Raw genomic sequence first — 21295 nt, 5'->3', positions numbered from 1 at the left:
CTATAATGTTCTAACAATCATCCTAATTTAACAAAAACTGTAACGTTTTAATAATCGTTAAAATAAAAAACTATAATTTTCTAATTATCATTCTAATTTAACAATAACTGTAACGTTTTAATAATCGTTAAAATTTAACAAAAACTAACATTTTAATAATCGTTAAAATAAAAAAACAAAAATTTTCGAATCATTCTAATTTAACAATGACTAATGAGTTTATGGTCACCGAATATGTTTTTCTGAGGTAAATGTGACGTTACGTGACATTGTTTACAAGCCGTTATATTGACGTCTCTGTACGGATGAAACACTGAGCGATTACATGAGACAGGATAAGGATTGTAAAGTTGTACTCATTCTTTTAACTTACCTTCGGATGTTTAGTCATGTTTATTTTGTGCTGAAACTGGTATTAATGTGGAGGAGATGATCAGTTCACGTGCGCCTCGCGCTGCCACGTCTGTTGAACTGAGGCGCTCCAGCGATCTGTCACTTCACATTAAACAGTGCCAAAACTGCATTTATTGTTTGAATACTGCAATACAATGGACAGAATTTGAAATCTGAGATTTCTATTAAAAGTACCAAAGCGCAATGCTTATTGAGATTTATTGGACGGGAAGTGCCCTTCAACGGTTCCGTCCATTAACTGAAAACAGGCTAGGCTAATCGATTCTTGGGATTTAAGAATCAATATCGTTCCGTAAAAAAGAGAATCTATTAATATCGAGATATCGATATTTTTACCCAGCCCTACAAACTTCTATTAAATGGTCAGCGCAGTAACCAGAAGTGAGGGTTGTTTGCATAATGAAACGCTATGAGCTTTTTAAACCGCTGTTGTTCAGCAAATTACCCTCTGAATCGTACTTTTAGTCTGTTATAGTAGAGCCGACACCTCGCTTCCTTAAGCTTGACTCCACACTTACATTTGCCTCTAAAACACGTGTAAATTTTATGCTGCTTTTTGCATAGCAATCTTTTGAAAACTTGATATCCATTAGCCGTATGAAATATTAAATCCACTCGGATCTGGCAGCATGAAGCTCCTGTGGTGGATGTGGCGTGTTCTCCTGCTTGAATGTGCCAACAGAGCTCAATCATCTGTAATCAGGATGACATGTATTACTTGGTCCAGAAACATTCACAATATACTTACTTACCTTAGAGTTAAAGCCTGTAAACAACAAGGACAGTAACAATAATGATAATTATAAAGTTTTAATAATCATTCTAATATAATAATAACTGTAACGTAATAATAATCGTTCAATTACCTCATGAACAGTTAAATGCTCTTCTTGTTCAATAAAAATGTGCAATACCACTTTTGTTTACTTAATACTACCCTACATCTTATTCCATTCCTTGTAAATTCTATTCTATTCCATCTAAATACCATAACTTTAATAATTGTTATAATTTAACAATAACTATAATTTTTTTATATTCGTTCTAATTAAAAATTTAACAAAAACTATAATGTTCTAACAATCGTCCTAATTTAACAAAAACTGTAACGTTTTAATAAACGTTAAAATAAAAAACTATAATTTTCTAATGATCATTCTAATTTAACAATAACTGTAACGTTTTAATAATCGTTAAAATAAAAAACTATAATTTTCTAATTATCATTATAATTTAACAATAACTGTAACGTTTTAATAATCGTTCAAATTTAACAAAAACTATAATGTTCTAACAATCGTCCTAATTTAACAAAAACTGTAACGTTTTAATAATCGTTAAAATAAAAAACTATAATTTTCTAATTATCATTATAATTTAACAATAACTGTAACGTTTTAATAATCGTTAAAATTTAACAAAAACTAACATTTTAATAATCGTTAAAATAAAAAAACAAAAATTTTCGAATCATTCTAATTTAACAATAACTATAACGTTTTAATAATCGTTAAACTTTAACAAAAAACTATAATGTTCTAACAATCGTCCTAATTTAACAAAAACTGTAACTTTTTAATAATCGTTAAAATTTTACAAAAAATATGTTCTAACAATCATCCTAATTTAACAAAACTGTAACGTTTTAATTATCGTTAAAATAAAAAACTATAATTTTCTAATTATCATTCTAATTTAACAATAACTGTAACGTTTTAATAATCGTTAAAATTTAACAAAAACTAATGTTCTAACAATCATCCTAATTTAACAAAAAACTGTAACATTTTAATAATCATTGTAATTTAACAATAACTGTAACGTTTTAGTTGTTCTGATTTAAGAGTAACTAACATTTTAATAATCATTAAAATGTAACAAAAATTATAATGTTCTAATATTCGTCCTAATTTAACAAAAAAATAACATTTTAATAATCATTCTAATTTAACAATAACTATAATGTTTTAATAATAGTTCTAATTGTATAAGAATGGCAACATCCACACCACTGCTATAATGATAATGACGCAGAGGAACAATGTCATTGGAATCTCTGTCAGAAGGGATTTTTTATTCCCAGCTGATAAACAGTAAAACATTGACAGCCAATCAGAATCCACCCGACTTTACAGATCGTGAGCATTTACAGCGGCAGACGACGAAACAGAGTGGCAGCAAGCGTGGATGCTAAAATCTTTATAGTTATCATTCTTACTATGAATGGAGCTTTACCTTGTGCTGTGTATCAATCCTAAACCTTATGCAAGATTATAGTACTTTAAAAAAAACATATTACTAAGTGTGGCCGTTCTCAATACGAAGTATATACTTTTAGTGTGTGGTATAGGTACGCAAAATTGGGGCGAATGATCATTCTCAGAAATGATTCACCATTCTTTCATTCTCTCCTTGCAGTGATGAATAATCCCGAGCTTCCTCTGGACCCAAACTTGCAGACGAGTAATCTTCTTATAACCTTCCTCAAATATTCCTCCATCGTAATGCAGGACACCAAAGGCAAGATATCACTGTTTGTCTAGTCTGTGCTGTCCAAAACCTAATGAGCTTCCTTGCTGTCTACAGCCTAACGTACAAACTCAGAGTTTGTTGTTAGCATGTCGCTAAGCTAACAACGTGATAAAAGCATGAAGGACACACATTTTAGCTAAAATAGTCAATTTTTAATCAGATTAAACTAAACAGTACTTGGTGTTTGCGGTATTATAGTTATTATCTGCATTTTTCCCACTTTGTCCAACATTTCGGATTTTTGCGTTTGTTGCAATGCATTATGGGATTGTGTTCTTTACAAAGGATACATGCACTCTTTAATTTTTGCAAAAGATGTTTAATAGAAGGCAGCATAACCTAATCTATATTTTGGAAAAGCTTTTGTGCCGAAGCGCTTCGTGCCTTAAAATGCTGCCTAAGTAGGGAGCTCACTAGAATTTGGAACGGAGCCATTTATTTCTCTTAGTTTTAAGCCAGTCTTTTGTGCATATCTGACAAGAGATTTCCTCTGTGTGTTTTCAGATGAACACAGACTCAACAGTGCCAGGCTGTGCCTCATCATTCTGACCTGCATAGCCGAGGTAATGCATTGTGGGTAATTAAAAATTGTTTTTCCTATGAGTTCGTTCACTGTTGGATTGTTTGTGCTCTCGCTGTCTGTTTAAGGACCAGTACGCCGACGCTTTTCTCCACGATGATAACATGAACTTCAGAGTCAACTTGCACAGAATGGTAAGAGTCTCTGCTCGGGTCTCAGTTGTCTGTAAATGGCAGAATCCAAATGAAGACGATGTTTCTGTCATACAAAGCAGCAAGCTGCCTGGCTGCATGATACAGCCGATCCATTACGAAATGGGACGTCCCAGACGTTACCTGCTGCTGCGGTAAATCCAGTTATCTAGCCTCCGTCTCTCCACGTGAAAGCAGGATCATTTGTGTTCTTCTGACTGAAATCAACCTTAGCCAGTCTCTAAGGGATAGTTCAGTGTAGCTTTTGAGTGAAGTAATTTCTCTTACTGACACTCCTGTATTTCAGCCCATGAGACATCGAAAGAAAGCCGCGGATAAGAGCATCCCCTCTCGGCCTTTAGTTTGTGCAGTTCTGGGTGAGTTTTGTGTTCAGAATGAGGGATTCATCGTGTGAATGGCTCTATCATTTTGTGAGCGTTTATGTGAGTTTTTTTGTCTTTGCAGATCTGATGGTTGAGTTTATCATTACTCATATGATGAAGGAGTTTCCTATGGATCTCTACGTGTGAGTTTCCTTTTAATATGCTGTTTTAGATACTGCGATGCTTAGATAAATGTGGATATGATAAGAATTAATTAAGTGATTTATTTTAGGCGCTGCGTTCAGATAATTCACAAACTGATCTGCTACCAGAAGAAGTGCAGAATTAGGATGCACTACACGTGGAGAGAGCTCTGGTCAGGTATGATGGTTACGGTGTGTGTCTGAGTAAAACACAGCCATGCACTCTGTGTCATTCTGTTTTGTTTTTTCTTTGCTTTACATTTTTGTCTTTTTAAAAAAAAATTTTTTTTTTGGTTTGCTATTTATTTTGCTTTAGTTTTGCATGTAGTAAATATATAATGTATATAGTAATATGTAGTTTTACACTTATTGTTGTTGCTCTTTGATGGGTGTCCGCGGGGTCTTAAAAAGTATTAAAAGTTGATCAATCAATTTAGATAAAATTAAGGCCCTTAATAAGCATTAAAAAAGTCTTAAATGCCATTTTCCAAGGTATTACATTTTGTATCATTCATTCATCATCATATCAGCAAACATTCTAATATTGCATATTATTTTCGCGCATCAGGGCGTTGCTATCAATATGTGAATGTGCACTTGCAGTCGCAGATTTCGCGATCGCGCGTGAACTGTGTAAAGCGAGCACACCTTACGATAAAAGATATTTGTCAATGAGCTCAGGATCTGTTGAGGAGCAAATCCTCCAACATCTTGTCAGTTATCTCTTCTTACTTTTGACCCGTGATCAGTCAAATCTGACTTCTGAAGCTCGTGTTGAATGCAGGGTTGTTGTTGTTTCTTTCCACGAAATTGGGCTGCTTTTAAACTGTTGCCATGGGCTGATTTTCCTCAGTGGGTTAAAGGTTTGAAATATTGCATAAATTGCATTTGGTTGAAATGCTTGTACTGAAACATTTTGCATTCTACCTGTAATAAAACTGTGCTAAATGTTTTGGGCCACACTAGTAGGAAGCATTTGAGCTGTGTTTATGATAAATGTGCATAACAGTGACTGTAAAATATGTATTTTAGGGATGGAAATGACATTTTTATATTTGGGACATGGTAATTGCGCTACTTTGGGCTGTTTTTTTATTACTGGCATGGGCTTGGGATGCACAATAAAAATGATGTAATAGTTGTGATCATTATTTGACCTTCCATGATCATTCAGACACGATCAGGTGCAATACTGACACTCTGTCAAGTCTGCATCAAATCAAGCACTTCGTAATCACAGGTAAACTGTCTGAGGAGTCAGATGTTTGTCATGAGAAGTGCTGCACAAAACAGCTATGGTTTGCAGACATAAGAGTTGATGTGACAAATACGTCTTTTGAATGTACTGTGTGAACTCATTGCCCCGTTAGCTCGGAGAGCTTTATTTTCCCTCCTCAATAAGTTTTGTCAGTTGTTTTGTTTATTGGTCTAATTCTTATTTCTTGGGTTGCATTGGTTAGTCACTTAATTAATTCTCTTGTGCTTCGTTCCCCCCTTCTGAATTATGTTGTATTGATAAGGAGTTATCACAAAGCAAGTGTTTAGTTGTGCTGTCTTACAATCAATATATAATAAATGTAAGTTAGTGTCGCCGATGTAACCGGTTTATTCCTGTATATACCCTGTGTTGGTTTGATTGCTTCTATTGTCCTCTTTTTTTTTTTTTTTTTTTAAGTTGCTTTGATAAAAGCGTCTGCTAAATGATTAAATGTAAATGTAGTTTTTTTTTGTTATTATTTTTTGTTTGTTTTTCATAACTTTTTTTTATTCATTTTGGTTTTGTTTTGTTCTTTTTGGTTATGTATTTTTATTCATTTTTTTTTTTTTTTTTTTTTTTTTTTTTTTTTTTTTTTAATTTTTTTTTTTTTTTGTTTTTTTTTTTTTTTTTTTTTTTTTTTTTTTTTTTTTTTTCTTTGCTTTTGTTTTAAGTTTTTTTCATTTGTGTTTTGTTTTTGTTCTTGATTTTATTTATTGGTTGTTTATTTTATTTTTTCTTTGCTTTTTTAACTCACTGTTTTTAATTTAGTTTCTTTTTTGTTTTTGCAATTTTTTTTCCTCCTTGGCATTTTTTTTGGTTTTTTTTTTTTTTTTTTTTTTTTTTTTTTTTTTTTTTTTCTTTGCTTTTGTTTTAAGTTTTTTTCATTTGTGTTTTGTTTTTGTTCTTGATTTTATTTATTGGTTGTTTATTTTATTTTTTCTTTGCTTTTTTAACTCACTGTTTTTAATTTAGTTTCTTTTTTGTTTTTGCAATTTTTTTTCCTCCTTGGCATTTGGTTCTGTTTTTGTTCTTTTTTTCTTTTTTCTTGTTTTTTCCTTTGATTTTGTTTTAGTTTTTTGTTCTTTTTTTCTTTGCTTGTGTTTTTGTTTTTTGTTCTTGTTATTATTTTTATTTTTTTATTTTTCTTTATTCACTTTTGGTTTTGATTTCTTTTCTTTAGTTTTTTCCTCTTGTTTTTTTTTTTGCTTTTGTTTTAGTTTTTGTTCTTTTGTTTTTGATTTATTTTTGTTTCTTGTATTTTTAGTTTTTCTTAGATTTTTTTTTTTGTTCTTCTGTTTTTTTGTTTTTTTATTCACTTTTGTTTTTGATTTCTTTTTCTGTTTCTTTTGCTTTAGTTTTTTTTGTTTTTGTACTTTATGTATTTAGGTTAATATAACTTATATAAATATAAAATACTTTATATAAATATAAATACATTCTATTTATTTATATAAATATAATTAAATAAATAAATAGAAAGTACAACAACAAATCTAAAGCAAATGAAAAACAACAAAAAATTAAAAATGTGAATTTTTTTGTTTGTTTTGTTTTTACTTTTTTACTGTGTATGTGTTTTTTTCCTCTTTTTTTCGGAGTTGTTTTTATTTCTAACCATAAAAAATGCACCTCTGTTTGCCTGTATCTCTCTGCAACCCCTGATAATGGATCTGATCATGTTGTGTGGAGTCACAGGTCAAAACAGTGATTATTTTCGTGTGAACAAAGCTGTTTCATCAGATAGCATCAGATGGCTGTATTGATTGTGTTTTCCAGCTCTCATTAACCTTCTGAAGTTCCTGCTGTCTAATGAGACCATCCTTCTGGTGAAGCACAATATCTTCCAGCTGGCTCTTCAGGTAAATCACACTCGCTGCGAGCGGCGGTCTTTGTTTTAATTATTTATTTTTTCATTTTGTTTTTGTGGCTCATTATTTATGTATATAATATACTAGCAGTTGTGTGGAGTCACAGGTCAAGACAGTGATTACTTCAGTGTGTTTCTTCAGACAGCTGTATGTATTGATTGTGTTTTCCAGCTCTCATTAACCTTCTGAAGTTCCTGCTGTCTAATGAGACCATCCTTCTGGCGAAGCACAATATCTTCCAGCTGGCTCTTCAGGTAAATCACACTCGCTGCGAGCGGCGGTTTGTCATGTTTTTAAGTACTGATTGGGCATTTCTCACCTTACTTGACATGTTTTTGTCTGCTTTAGGTGGTGAACCTCTTTAACATGTTCATCACGTATGGAGACACGTTTCTGCCCACGCCCAGCAGTTACGACGAGCTCTATTATGAGATTATACGCATGCATCAGGTGTTTGAGAACCTCTACTGCATGGGTAAGTCAGCTGAGCTCAGTCCTGCTGTGTACATGTTTATTTTTATCCATCATCACTAAAGCACTAACCTGATCTTCATGACGCCGCAGTGCTGCGAGTCTCGACCAACGCAGGCCAGTGGAAGGAGCCTGCTAGTAAAGTTACTCACGCTCTCGTCAACGTCAGGTCAGAACGCTCACGTTTACCTTCATTCTAGATCACTTTCACTATAAATAATGAGAGGATTTATTGCATTCTTTGTTTAAATGATCAGTTTTAAAAATCTTACTTTAAAATACTTAGAGGTGCTGTATGTAGGATTGACATCGAGTGGTTGAACTAGGTATTGCAGTCCAAATTCAAACTATCGGAGAGGGTTTTTTTCACCCGGCCCCTCCTCCTCAGACTTGAGGCACACGCAGGTTGCCAGATTGATGACACCAACAGGAACGAGCGCACTTGACGATGAATGAAATTAAATACGCTGTGTTTCCTGCCAACTGGCAACCCAGGGTGCCAAAATACAATTGGGTAAACTGGCAGTGGGCGGGTTTCACAAACCAAAACAGAGACCATTTTCAAAGGAGAATAACTGACTGTAGCATTGTTTTTCAGATAAACAAGTATGTTAACTTAATTTGTTTCTTAAATATCTGCAAAAATATTATGGTATTGTTGTGCTTTAGTAGAGTCAAAAACTTACATACAGCACCTTTAAAGTTCTATCTGTTAAAGACATAGAATATTTCTATAAATATATATATGTATTATTATATTACAAATGTATAATAAAATAATATTAAATATATAGATTATTTATATAATGTGCTTTCATTTACATTTCAGTAATTTTATAAAGGTGTTATATATGAAATAGTTGATTTACATGTTGAAATAATAGAAGATCATAATCATAGTTTGTGCTGCTCTAGTTGAGGTCTGTGACTAACATTGGATAGCTTTGGTCAAATGTGTTTATTTATATATTTTTTCCTTGTTTATAATTGGTTAATTATTTTTCCTTTGATTTGTGTTTGTTTTCCCCCCTATATTTTTAATTGGTTTATTTATTTTTGTTTTTTAATTCTTTTTTTCTCCTTTGCTTTTGTTTTGTTCTTATGTTTTTTATTTATATATTTATTTATTTAGCGGTTTTATTTATTTTTTTGCTTCTGTTTTTATCTTTTCTTGTTTTTTTAGTACCTTTGTTTTCTCTGCTTTTTTTCTTTGATTTGATTTGTTTTTGTTTATTTATTTATTTATTTTGGTTTTGTTTCGTTTTTTCCCTTTGATTCTGTGTTTTGTTTATATCTATCTATCTATCTATCTATCTATATATATATATATATATATATATATACAGATATAGATAGATATGTATAGATAGATAGCTAAAAGGCGTTTTGTTCTTATGTTTTTTATTTATATATTTATTTATTTAGCGGTTTTATTTATTTTTTTGCTTCTGTTTTTATCTTTTCTTGTTTTTTTAGTACCTTTGTTTTCTCTGCTTTTTTTCTTTGATTTGATTTGTTTTTGTTTATTTATTTTGGTATTTTGGTTTTGTTTCGTTTTTTCCCTTTGATTCTGTGTTTTGTTTATATCTATCTATCTATCTATCTATATATATATATATATATATATATATATATATACAGATATAGATAGATATGTATAGATAGATAGATAAAAGGCATAAAATGTCTGAAAAGTGAAAAATTAATAAGAAAAATAATACTAAATATAAAGTCTATTTATATAATGTACTTTTATTTACAAGCAAGTTATGTTTTAAAGATGGGTGAACTCGTGGAAGGTCATAATCATTTTAGTTGAAGTCTATGACTAACACTGGATAGCTTTGGTAAAATTTGTATTTTAGTCTTTATTTTGGTTTGTGTGTGAGGGCATGGTGAATTAATTATTGATTTTAGAGTCTGAGGTAATGTGGACACGTTCTCTGGGCTTTCAGATATGTCACCATGTGTTTGTGCCGCACAAAAGAAGTCGAGTGCTGTTTTTTTGAAGCAAGATGCAGAGCATTACAGCAGAATATTTATAAGACCACACCTTTGACAATTCTCTGTAACGTTACCTTTTATTCACACACAGATGTGTCATAGGACCTCTAGTGTGGGGCTCCTGGGCTGTTTTCAGTGCAGGTCGCATGCTGAAGCTTTTGAAATATATCAAATTTTGCCTCTTTCTGTAATTTCAGAGCAATTATTAACCACTTCAACCCTAAGATTGAGTCATACGCTGCTGTGAACCACATCTCACAGCTCTCAGAAGATCAGGTAACTGAATACTTCACATCAGGTGGACTGTTTTCACAGTCATTTTGATGCCTTAAGATCAAGCAGACTTTAATGAGATCTTAATGGGTTTCTGCAAAGAACATTAACTTTTAGCCTCATTGTAATATATTGTAATTTATGTATAATATATAATATAAACACTACCGTTCAAAGTTTGAAGTCAGTTTTTTAAAGAAAGAAATACTTAAGGATGCATTAAATTGATGAAAAGTGACAGTAAAGACATTTATATTGTAACAAAATATATATATATTTTTTTTTTCAATCCTGATTAAAATGTATCACAGTTTCCACAAAAATATGAAGCAGCTCAATTGTTTTCAACATTGATAATAATCAGAAATATTTCTTGAGCAGCAAATCAGTATATGAGAATGATTTCTGAAGATCATGTGACACTGAAGACTGGAGTAATGATGCTGAAAATACAGCTTTGAACATATATTTAATATATTTAAATTATTTATACCTGCCCACACTGCCAAAAGCACCAAAAGCTTGTTCAATAACCATGGTGTTACTGTGCTTGATTGGCCTGCAAACTCGCCTGACCTGAACCCCATAGAGAATCTATGGGGTATTGTCAAGAGGAAGATGAGAGACACCAGACCCAACAATGCAGATGACCTGAATGCCGGTATCAAAGAAACCTGGACTTCCATACCACCTCAGCAGTGCCACAGGCTGATTGTCTCCATGCCACGCCGCACTGATGCAGTAATTCATGCAAAAGGAGGCCCAACCAAGTATTGAGTACATGTACAGTAAATGAACATACTTTCCAGAAGGCCAACAATTATATTGAAATGAGAGAATTGGTTTGGAAGCTGAATAAGCAAACACTATGTATGTGTGTGTGGATGAGAAGCGGCTGATTGGGACGGTCACAGGTGTTGCTTAATTAGCCTTTGATCTGTAGGGTAATGATGCTGTGTGCTGGAAGTGAGGTCAGTTTTACAGAGGGTTACTCCAGCTGTCGCTAGCAGTCCCGCCAACAATTATATTGAAATGAGAGAATTGGTTTGGAAGCTGAATAAGCAAACACTATGTATGTGTGTGTGGATGAGAAGCGGCTGATTGGGACGGTCACAGGTGTTGCTTAAATAGCCTTTGATCTGTAGGGTAATGATGCTGTGTGCTGGAAGTGAGGTCAGTTTTACAGAGGGTTACTCCAGCTGTCGCTAGCAGTCCCAAACTCCCATCTCTTTCATCTCGCTTTGCCAGATGCTCCCGCATGCCCTCTAACACACCTCTGTCCAGCCGCTCTGGCTCTCTTAGTTTAGTTTAAGTTTGGGGATTTGTGGACCCGTTTCATGCCCTGGAGTGTCCCAGTCAAACTCCAGACCCATCCGATGTAAAATTACTGCTCACAGTGTGACCTCAAACAGCTTGTAGTTTTGGGAACGCTATTTTGAAATGATATCTTTCCGTGATTGACACAGGAATCAGTTTTGATTTGTCTCTCATTTGTGACCCTGGACCACAAAACCAGTCATAAGGGTCGATTTTTCGAAATTGAGATTTATACATCATCTGAATGCTGAATAAATAATCTTTCCATTGATGTATGGTTTGTTAGGATAGGACAATATTGGCCGAGATACAGCTATTTGAAAATCTGGAATCTGAGGGTGCAAAAAAATCAAAATATTGAGAAAATCATCTTTAAAGTTGTCCAAATGAAGTTCTTAGCAATGCATATTACTAATCAGAAATTAAGTTTTAATATATTTATGGTAGGAAATTTACAAAATATCTCCATGGAACATGATCTTTACTTAATATCCTATTGAGTTTTGGCATAAAAGAAAAATCAATAATTTTGACCCATACAATGTATTTCTATTGCTACAAATATACCCCAGCAACTTAAATGCTACCAAAATATTTTTTAAGGTGAAATGACAGAAAATATTATTATCATATAAATACTATAATTTGAAAAACATCATTACATTCTACTAAAATATTTAAAATATAAAAATCCTTACATTTAATTAAAATTATTTTATTTATTTTTTTAATCCAGGTTTATTAAAATAAAAAAAGTATCAAAATAATCGACCAAAATATTTTTCCAATGTAAAATGACAGTAAATATTATTTAATATATTATTTGAATAATATTACTTTCAAAAATATAATTACAATCTAATAAAATATTTATTAAAGGAGTAATGTAGTAAAATACCATTACATTTAATGAAAATTATTTTATTAAATATTAACTATTTAAAAAAAAAAAGACAAAAGAAAGTATAAAAATATTTGTTCAAGGTTAAATGACAAAAAGTATTATTGAAATATTATTGTTTATAAAACATCATTACATTTTAATAAAATATTTATAGAAATACAGTAAAATATTGTTAGGTTTAATTAAATTAATACATTAATTTTAATTAATTAAATTATAAAAATAAAATATTTTTTCACGGTAAAATGACAGAAAATATTATTAATGAAATATTATTTCAAACATACAAGTACATTACAGTTTAATTATATATTTAATTTAAAATTCAATCACATTTAATTTATTTTATTTAAAAAATGAGTTTTTAGCTTCTTTTTTTTAAAGAAAGGACAATATAAATTCCCTGTAACCTTTGTAATGTAAATAAATTGTAATGATTTTAAAGGTCAACATTTTGAGACTCTAAAATGCAAATGATAAAACAACAAAAACGTTAATAAAGAGATAAACAGCTCTAGATACAGTTTTTGTTGTTGCTGTTTTGTCCATTTCCAACTTCCAACTACTTGTATACCAACTACAAAGAAGCAAATATTACATGTTCGATATTATAAGATGAGTGTAAAGTTCTCAAACTACTACTGATCTTGCTTGGTCAGCTGATCAACAGAGGATAAACAGAGAGCTTGTGCCAACTGCAGGGGTTCATGTCTGTATCAGCAGTCATGTGATCACTCCACTAGCTTTTTATCTAAAGTATGTTCCTGTAGTTCAGTTAGACATTAAAGGGGTAGTTCACCCAAAAATGAAAATTCTGTCATTAATTACTCACCCTCGTGTTGTTCCAAACCCGTAAGACCTTCGTTCATCTTCGGAACACAAATTAAGATATTTTTGATGAAATCCGAGGGCTCTCTGATCCTCCCATAGACAGCAAGGTAACTACCACGGTCAAGATCCAGAAAAGTACCAAGATGATCGACAAAGCAGTCCGTGTGACGTCAGTGGCTCAACTGTAAAGTTACGGAGCTACGAGAATACTTTTTTATAAAAAGTTTATAAAGGCGGTGATGACGTCATTATGCCGGATCTGGGTCAGCGCCTCCACACGCTCGCGTCATGATACTGAAAATGTGGAATAAAGTCGTTATTTAACTCGTAGCTTCGTAACTTTACAGTTGAACCACTGATGTCACACGGGCTACTTTGTCGATCATCTTGGTACTTTTCTGGACCTTGAACGTGGTAGTTACCTCCTTGCTGTCTATGGGAGGATCAGAGAGCCCTCATATTTCATCAAACATATCTTAATTTGTGTTCCGAAGATGAACGAAGGTCTTACGGGTTTGGAACAACACGAGGGTGAGTAATTAATGACAGAATTTTCATTTTTGGGTGAGCTAACCCTTTAACCACATGTCTATGGACCATTATAATAAAACAGATAATATGCCAGAGTCCTTCACTGTAAGTGGATTTGTGTCCATGCAGTGTTGAGTTGGACCTGGGAGATTTCTTGTAGTTGTGTCGGGGTTTATGTCGTTGTCTCATCTGTAGGTGCTGGAGGTGGTGCGCTCAAACTACGACACGCTAACCTTGAAGCTGCAGGACGGTCTGGATCAGTTTGAGCGTTACTCTGAGCAGCCCAGAGAGGCCGGCTTTTTCAAGGAGCTGGTAAGCTTTTGAGTTTGCTTGGCGAGCTGCTTCCTTTGGCTACATTAACTTTGGGTTGCAAGCTACAGAATACAACAAAAAGTTCACAGAACTTATTTGCAGTACAAAGAAGAATATCACAAAATGTGGTGGTTGGCAAAATCAGCGTCTGTCACCTCACTGTATACTTCATCTCCAGAGCTGCTCTGAGAGGCACTTCACCATTACATTTGCTCTCCACTACAACCCGCCAGAAATTATGGCAGAAATATGTTACTATTGTAGAGTAGAATGTACTTCTCAAAGTAATAATAATTAGTACAATAATAATATAGTTTATTAAACCATTATTTTTAAAGAATATTGCATAATATTGCACAAATGAATCCTTTTTTTTTTTCACGCGTAAACCTTTATTATGCAGCATTTTTTTGCCAAAAAAATGAAATACATTTTTCAGAATTGTCAGTTTCATTTTACAAGATTTGTTAAATTGATAGCTTTTATTCGTTCATTAAATCATAAAACACAGAATTCATAAAAAATTAAACCGACAACACAGAATTTCTGAAAAAAATAAAACAATTTGAATTCCATTCAAACAATTCTATTGTTAAAATTTCAATGAACTATTAATTATTATTATGATTAGACATTCTTTTTTATTAAAATTATCGAAACAAATTCTGGAAAAACTCATAAGGAAAACACTGAATTTGGAGAAAAATAAAACTGATTTCATAGAGCCCTGTTTATGTTGTGGAATATTTAAAGAATATATTTGGAAAAGTGAGACATGCGCCTAAAAAAGTAAATAACATTTAGTTAATAATAGATACCGGTTAGTTCTATGACCTTGCATGAAAATTATATGATCATATTTCTTGTCTATTTCAATTATTGGTTTAATATTAGTGAATCCTAACGATTAATCGCATCCAAAATAAAAGTTTTTGTTTACATAATATATGTGTGTGTACTGTGTATATTTATTATGTATATATAAATACACACATATTCAGTATATATATTGAAAATATTTACATGTATTTACATGTCTATATTTATTTTCATATAATTTATATTTAATATATAAACAACATATTCTTCAAAAATATGTACATGTATGTGTGTGTATTTATATATACATAATAAATATACACAGAACACACATGCAAACAAAAACTTTTATTTTGGATGCGATTAATCGTTTGATAGCACTAATTAATAAATATTGTTGTTTCATGATATGCAAATACATCAGCCAAATTCAATAATCTAAATACTGTCTGTTTATTGTATTGTATTGTATTGTAAAGCCAAATATCTTGGTATCATCCCAACTCTTCTTTTCCTGAGCTCAGTCCCTCTGCCCTGAGGAACTCCTTCAGTTTTAATGTGAAGTGAATTTATGGCCAGCTTCTCACGCTTCTCCATTCATGATGGCGGCTGTTAGGAAATGAGTTCGTTTTTTGTGTTGTGTTTGCAGGTTCGTTCCATCAGTCTGAACGTGAGGAAGAACGTGTCTCTGAGTACAATGAGTCAGGATGTACTGCTGAAGGAGTTCTCCTTGATATCCTGAAACAGCGGGCCTTTGACCTTCATACTGACACATCTGAGGCTTCTCCACGTTACACCAGACCATCTAGAACCGGACAGGACTGAATTTGATCTTCAGGCTGTATACTGACGCAGTGTGTGAGTTTGGTTGCGCTCAGAACTGACTCGTATTGGCTTCACAAAGCCATCAGCCCAACTTTGCACAATGCGATTTTTGATTCTGACTACACGGTATATTTGGTTCTTGATTTTTTTTTTTTCCCCTCCTTTTATTGGCGGTCCAGTGCTGTTTCTGTTGATTCTAGTGCATATTCTTCATTTCCTTAGTATCATAACGGATGAAAACCAATGTGCTCACACAGAATTACTGCTGATTTTCAGTTATTTTCTACATTCAGAGTCAATGCAAACAAAATATCCTATTTGCATGAACCTGAAAAAGAAATGTCCGGGTCATTATAATTTGCATTAATCAAATGAAGCCATTAAGATTTACACACTGACATATTTTCGTGACAAACACATTTTCTCCAAATTCGCATTATTGTAATGCAAAAAAAAAAGAGACAAGATTCTCATTACCATAATGCGGCAAAAAATCTCATTCTCATTACCGTGATATGCTGATGATCATTTTACGTTTTTTAATTAAAGACTTCATCAATTCAGTTTAACACATACTACCATAATGCATACTTACAATTTTAAATATGTTTAATATATTACGGTAATGAGAATTTGTGAAATTTGCTTAATCGACTTATAACCTTAATGCGCCAAAAACTCATTCTCATTACTGTAATACAGTAATAATATATTTTCTGTCATTTTTTATTAAAATCAGCATTTACATACAATTTTGAATACTATATACATTTTATAATTTGTGTCTAAAATTATATCACAATGCAAGCAAATATTAATATTCCTAAAACAGGTTTCATTTTCATGACATTTCAGCACATTTCCTCTCAAATTCTTAGAGGAATGTTTAAAAAATCATTCTCATTGTACCATAAAACAGTAAAGATAATTATCCTGTCCTTTTTTATTAAAAACATAATTCCAGTGTAACACATAACACTATAATGCATAATTCAAATTATACTTTGGAATTTAAATGATATATATTTATTACGGTAATGAGAACTTAAGGAGAGAATAGAATTTTCTTGTCATTAAAAAATGGATAGGCTTCATGTTTAAACAAAATATAATTTCTTATTTCTTTAGCTTTTTAAATGTGACCTGAACATTTCTTGTCGGTTTTCATGAGATTCACCCTTGGGTATAAGTGCATTAATTTGTGAAAAATCTGACAGTCTCTTCATTTTCTTCGCTCTCAGTATTTCCCAGTATTGCAAGACGTTTCAGTGTGGTATCATGAACAGATATGAAGCTGCAGTGTAAAAAAGAAACAATTCAAACAATGTATTAATTTGACACAGCACTGAAGAGATCCCGCTGTCTGTGTTGGTCTGAATTTAGAGCATTATAGAATCCAAACCACTTCTACTACTAATTAGTCCAATTTAAACCAAAACCTGGAGGATAACTGAATAAAACGAACACATTTCAAAGAAATTCTTTGTAAATTCTTTCTGGGTTTGGTTCTAAATGAGTATTTGGGTTTCAATGCCTTAGTATTCTTATTTATGGGTGTTTGTTTCCTTATTAAATCTTATTTTATACAACATACACTATGATGGCCAGTGTCTTAGTTTGTGTTACAGACTTAATGTTAACCCTATAATCTCATAGCAATGCTCTGGCATCTCGGTAGTGACTTTTGCCATGAACAGTTGTTGTCGTCTTCTAATAAAAATCTGGTTTAACTTTTTATCATTGACTATTTTTACTTCTAAAAAAAGCAGTTAATAAGTTAAACTTGCATTAAGGGGACCGGCCAAGTTTAGAGACGTTCGTGTGGCAGAGAGATAAGAGAGCCTTTAATTTCCCCTTCAGAAGGGCATATGCTATATAAAGATAACATTATCTGCTTAAAGGCAAGTTGTGGCGACTATATGGACAAATGTATCGAGACACATGTCTTAATTATTGAATCTATGTGTTTCAATCAGACCCAAAACCCATAAAAAAAATCAAGCAACTAGCAATGCAGTCTGCATTAACAAACATGTGAATAAAATGGGTTATTTTGAAGAGCTCAGTCTAATACAGTGATAGAATGTTTCACAGTTCATGAAATTTAATCCCTGCTATATATTCAACGAGCAACTGTATGGAGCTTATAATATGACAAAACAAATTGAATTTGTATTGTGTAAATTTGAATTATTGACAAGTGTCTATTATGTGGCATTCAACGTAGTTCTGAATTGGATTTTTTTTTTACTTGAATATTAAACATTTGAATTGTAACACAACTGAATATTTTTATGACATCGACCCGCCTTCTGATCGTTGAGTTTCCACACATTCAGAATGGTTTCATTTTTCATTTGTATTTTGGTGTGTTTAGTTATGCTGCATGGATCCGTGTATGCAGTCCTATGCGTCTTCCTGTGGTCTTGTTTGGTATGGCAGGTTGACTTGTGCTTATTTGTTAAAGTTACTGTATAATTAAGGTTTACATGCTTTTAAGTAGCTACTTTTAAGTTGTAAAGAATATCTGCAGTGACATTTTTGCAAAGTATGTATTGATTTGGAGAGGAGGCGGTCCCTGGAGTAAAAAAGGTTGCGAACCACTGGCTTAGACAAATGTTTCACATGCTAACTTAAAGGGGTCATATGATGCTATTTTAAAGATCATTTTGTGTATTTGGTGTAACAGAATATGTTGACATGCTTTAATGTTCAAAAAACACAGTATTTTTCAAATACTGTACATTATTGTAGGTCCTCTATGCCCCGCCTCTCTCAAACACGTCGTTTTCAACAAAGCCCCCTCCTTTGACAAGCGCAGTCTGCTCTGATTGGCCAGCTGACCCAGTGCATTGTGATTGGCCGAACACCACAAGCACGCGTCGGAAATGGAATGCCCCTTACCATAATCGCGAGCGTCAGCTTTCAAAGTAAATATCAAGACAGTTAATAATGTTGTTAGTTTTACCATCAGTTCAAGCCCGAAAGGGCAACAGAGTCGTGTGACAGACACAGTGATGATGCAGTACAAAAGCCACGGTTAAGACAGCTGACATGCTATGATTTCTGACAGGCAGTTCACTCTCCTGTGATGTGACCCTGTTCCCCTCACTCACACACACACGACACGTTACTCTGCGCTGCGCAAAACTCCGCATTTGAACAGTCAATAGCAAATACTTAAACTAATAACAAAACATACTTACAATCTCTGATTCAGAAGCGCCAGATTGTCATAGCAAAGTCAGAATTGACCCTTTTTTTAGAAATAGCCTTTGTGCACAGTCAGCCTTGTACTATTCAAAAAACTGTCATCCATAAAATGCTTTGCACAAATTCGAACATCTGGGTTGTGCTGTTCTGTTGGAAATAAATCTTAACCAATGATTCCTAATTGCATCTACTTCCGGAAGGCCAAATAAAGTGCTTTCGCACTGAAACACACAGCGTCTCCCTGACATGGCTGCATCAACACTACTGCTGTTCCTGAAACCACGCCTTCTTTCTTTGCGTGCACATTTGGGCGGCATTATGCTAATATTTCCACATAGTGACGTAGACATGTGGGGGGCGTGTTAGAACGAGGCGTATTAGGTAGGCGTGGTTGACTCTTTTATAAAGAATATCTCTTTGGATTTGAGACTTTAGTCTTTGCAACTTTACAGATCTTCTTTATGCACTAAGCGCTCGTAACACTCCAAAGAGAAAGGAAAAATTGAAATCGCATTATATGACCCCTTTAACATATAAGTATATAAACCATAAATGTTTAAGAATCAATTAGGCTACCTCTGGGCGATTCATGATCAGGTAGATCTTAAACCACACGCTCACGCCAGAAAATTACTAATTGGCCAAAATGCTTCGTTTGACTTTTCGGAGATCATCTACTCTTCCCTGTGGATTATGTCTGACTTACTTTCTATACGATCTGAATTTCTGCGTATTGAATTTTAGAATATTGAATTCGATGTTCCGAATTTCCTCTTCATCTTGAAAACTTGAAGCTGTATTTTTAAAAACTGGATATTTGCTAAGATTTCAGAACAAAAAAAATAGCTGTTTGAAAATACATGTCTATAAAAAATCTGCCATAAAAACATTCAGTTGTGTTAAATTTCAAATGTTTAATATTCAAGTAAAAAAAAAAATTCATTCAGAACTATGTTAAATGCCACATAATATTTAGTTTTGTTAAATGCCACTTGTCAATAATTAAAATTTACACAATACAAATTCAGTTAGTTTTGTCATATTATAAGCTCCATACAACTGTAAGCAGTATTGGAAGGTGGAAGCGTTTAGGAACAGCAACTCGAAGCAGAAGACCATGTAAAATCAGAAAGCGGAGTCATTGAGTCACATGCTGACGCTCTGCTGATTTCATAGCTGAAGAGTTACAAACTTATTTGGCATTAATATCAGCGCAAAAACCATGGAATGGGTTTCAATGGCCGAGCAGATGCATGCAAGCCTCACATCACCAAGTAGAATGCCAAGCGTCAGACAGAGTGGAGTAAAAGCGTCTTTTTTTTTTAAAACGCCTCGGGCTCGTTTTTTTGGTTTGACCCGCAACATTAAAAACTGGCCGACCAATGAGATTGGCGCTTTTGTTCACGTGCCTGGAGCTGCTGAAGTTACAGTAAAACGGGACTTGGTGGCGCTCAAGCACAAAACGGTCTTGCCGAGCACACATTGATACCTAACGACAAAGAGGAAGTAAGTAGACCAAGAAGATGGATCGAGGCAAGATGAGCAAGCTGCTGGTCTCATTGGTGTCTGAACACAAAGGGCTTTATGACAAACGCGACAGTGACTACAAAAAGTAGTTCTGGGGAGGAATTGCAGATCAAATAGGATTCGATGTTTATTTCTGTTTTTCATTAAGCGCCATCTAATATCAGGGAGTTAATTTGCACGTTCACTCGGCTCATCGCCTGCGAAAATCGCTGGGGTAAGAACACAAAAGACGTCGGGCGATAAGCGCGCGCGATAATCGTCCCGGTGTGTACGAGGCTTAAGGCTACATCCACACGAAGCCAGAGCTTTCCCTATCCGATCTTTTTTTCCCCCTCGTTTCAAGAAATATCTGCGTCCACACGAAACCGACACAAAACGATGTGGTATACATGCCAGAGCAGCATGTGACACTGTAATTCTGCCACAGAGATACACTAAAATCAGAGAACCTTGCGTGCGGTATACAAACGAACATGGAACAATACATTTATTAATCTGTGTTAATGTTAGTTATTAAAAAGACAATCGTTCAATTCAAGTCAAGTCACCTTTATTTATATAGCGCTTTTAACAATACAGATTGTGTCAAAGCAACTGAACAGCATTAATTAGGAAAATAGTGTGTCAATAATGCAAAATGACAATAGTAAACACTCATTTTTCAGTTAAAGACAGTTCATCATTCAATTCAGTAATGTCATTATCCAGCTCAGTTCAGTTTAAATAGTCGGGGGGCCAGTTCTCCTCTGACCAGACGAAACCAGCAGTTCAATTCCAGGCTGCAGCAATGTCACATTGTGCAGAGGACTCGTCTGGTTCCTGTGGTCTTGTCCCGGTGATCGTCTGAGACAAGGTCTTTACAGGGGATCTGTATCTGGGGCTCATCTAGTTGTCCTGGTCTCCGCTGTCTTTCAGGGCTGTGGAGGTCCTTTCTAGGTGCTGATCCACCATCTGGTCTG

At 33.5% G+C, this 21295-nt stretch overlaps 1 protein-coding gene across 2 annotated transcripts in view; it reads left to right on the top strand.

The window, feature by feature from the left end:
• Positions 1-16286, top strand: part of LOC107551381 (UPF0668 protein C10orf76 homolog) — a 27600-nt gene extending 11314 nt beyond the window's left edge. Inside the window, exons 15-26 of one of the 2 annotated variants that reach the window (XM_016232962.1) lie at positions 2833-2934; positions 3451-3509; positions 3595-3660; positions 3965-4034; positions 4123-4183; positions 4273-4361; positions 7481-7563; positions 7658-7784; positions 7874-7949; positions 9982-10060; positions 13836-13952; positions 15421-16286. In XM_016232962.1, coding sequence (XP_016088448.1) covers positions 2833-2934; positions 3451-3509; positions 3595-3660; positions 3965-4034; positions 4123-4183; positions 4273-4361; positions 7481-7563; positions 7658-7784; positions 7874-7949; positions 9982-10060; positions 13836-13952; positions 15421-15513 — 1022 coding nt within the window. In that variant the 3' untranslated portion in view covers positions 15514-16286. Of the gene's footprint in view, positions 1-2832; positions 2935-3450; positions 3510-3594; positions 3661-3964; positions 4035-4122; positions 4184-4272; positions 4362-7217; positions 7301-7480; positions 7564-7657; positions 7785-7873; positions 7950-9981; positions 10061-13835; positions 13953-15420 lie in introns of both variants that reach the window. The other variant, XM_016232961.1, reaches the window with a different exon arrangement.
• The last annotated feature ends 5009 nt before the right edge of the window (positions 16287-21295 follow it).

This window comes from Sinocyclocheilus grahami, unplaced genomic scaffold (genome assembly GCF_001515645.1).
Source record: "Sinocyclocheilus grahami isolate Dianchi unplaced genomic scaffold, SAMN03320097.WGS_v1.1 scaffold422.1, whole genome shotgun sequence".
Taxonomy (NCBI): Eukaryota; Metazoa; Chordata; class Actinopteri; order Cypriniformes; family Cyprinidae; genus Sinocyclocheilus; species Sinocyclocheilus grahami.
This window is presented reverse-complemented; position numbering and strand designations above follow the sequence as displayed.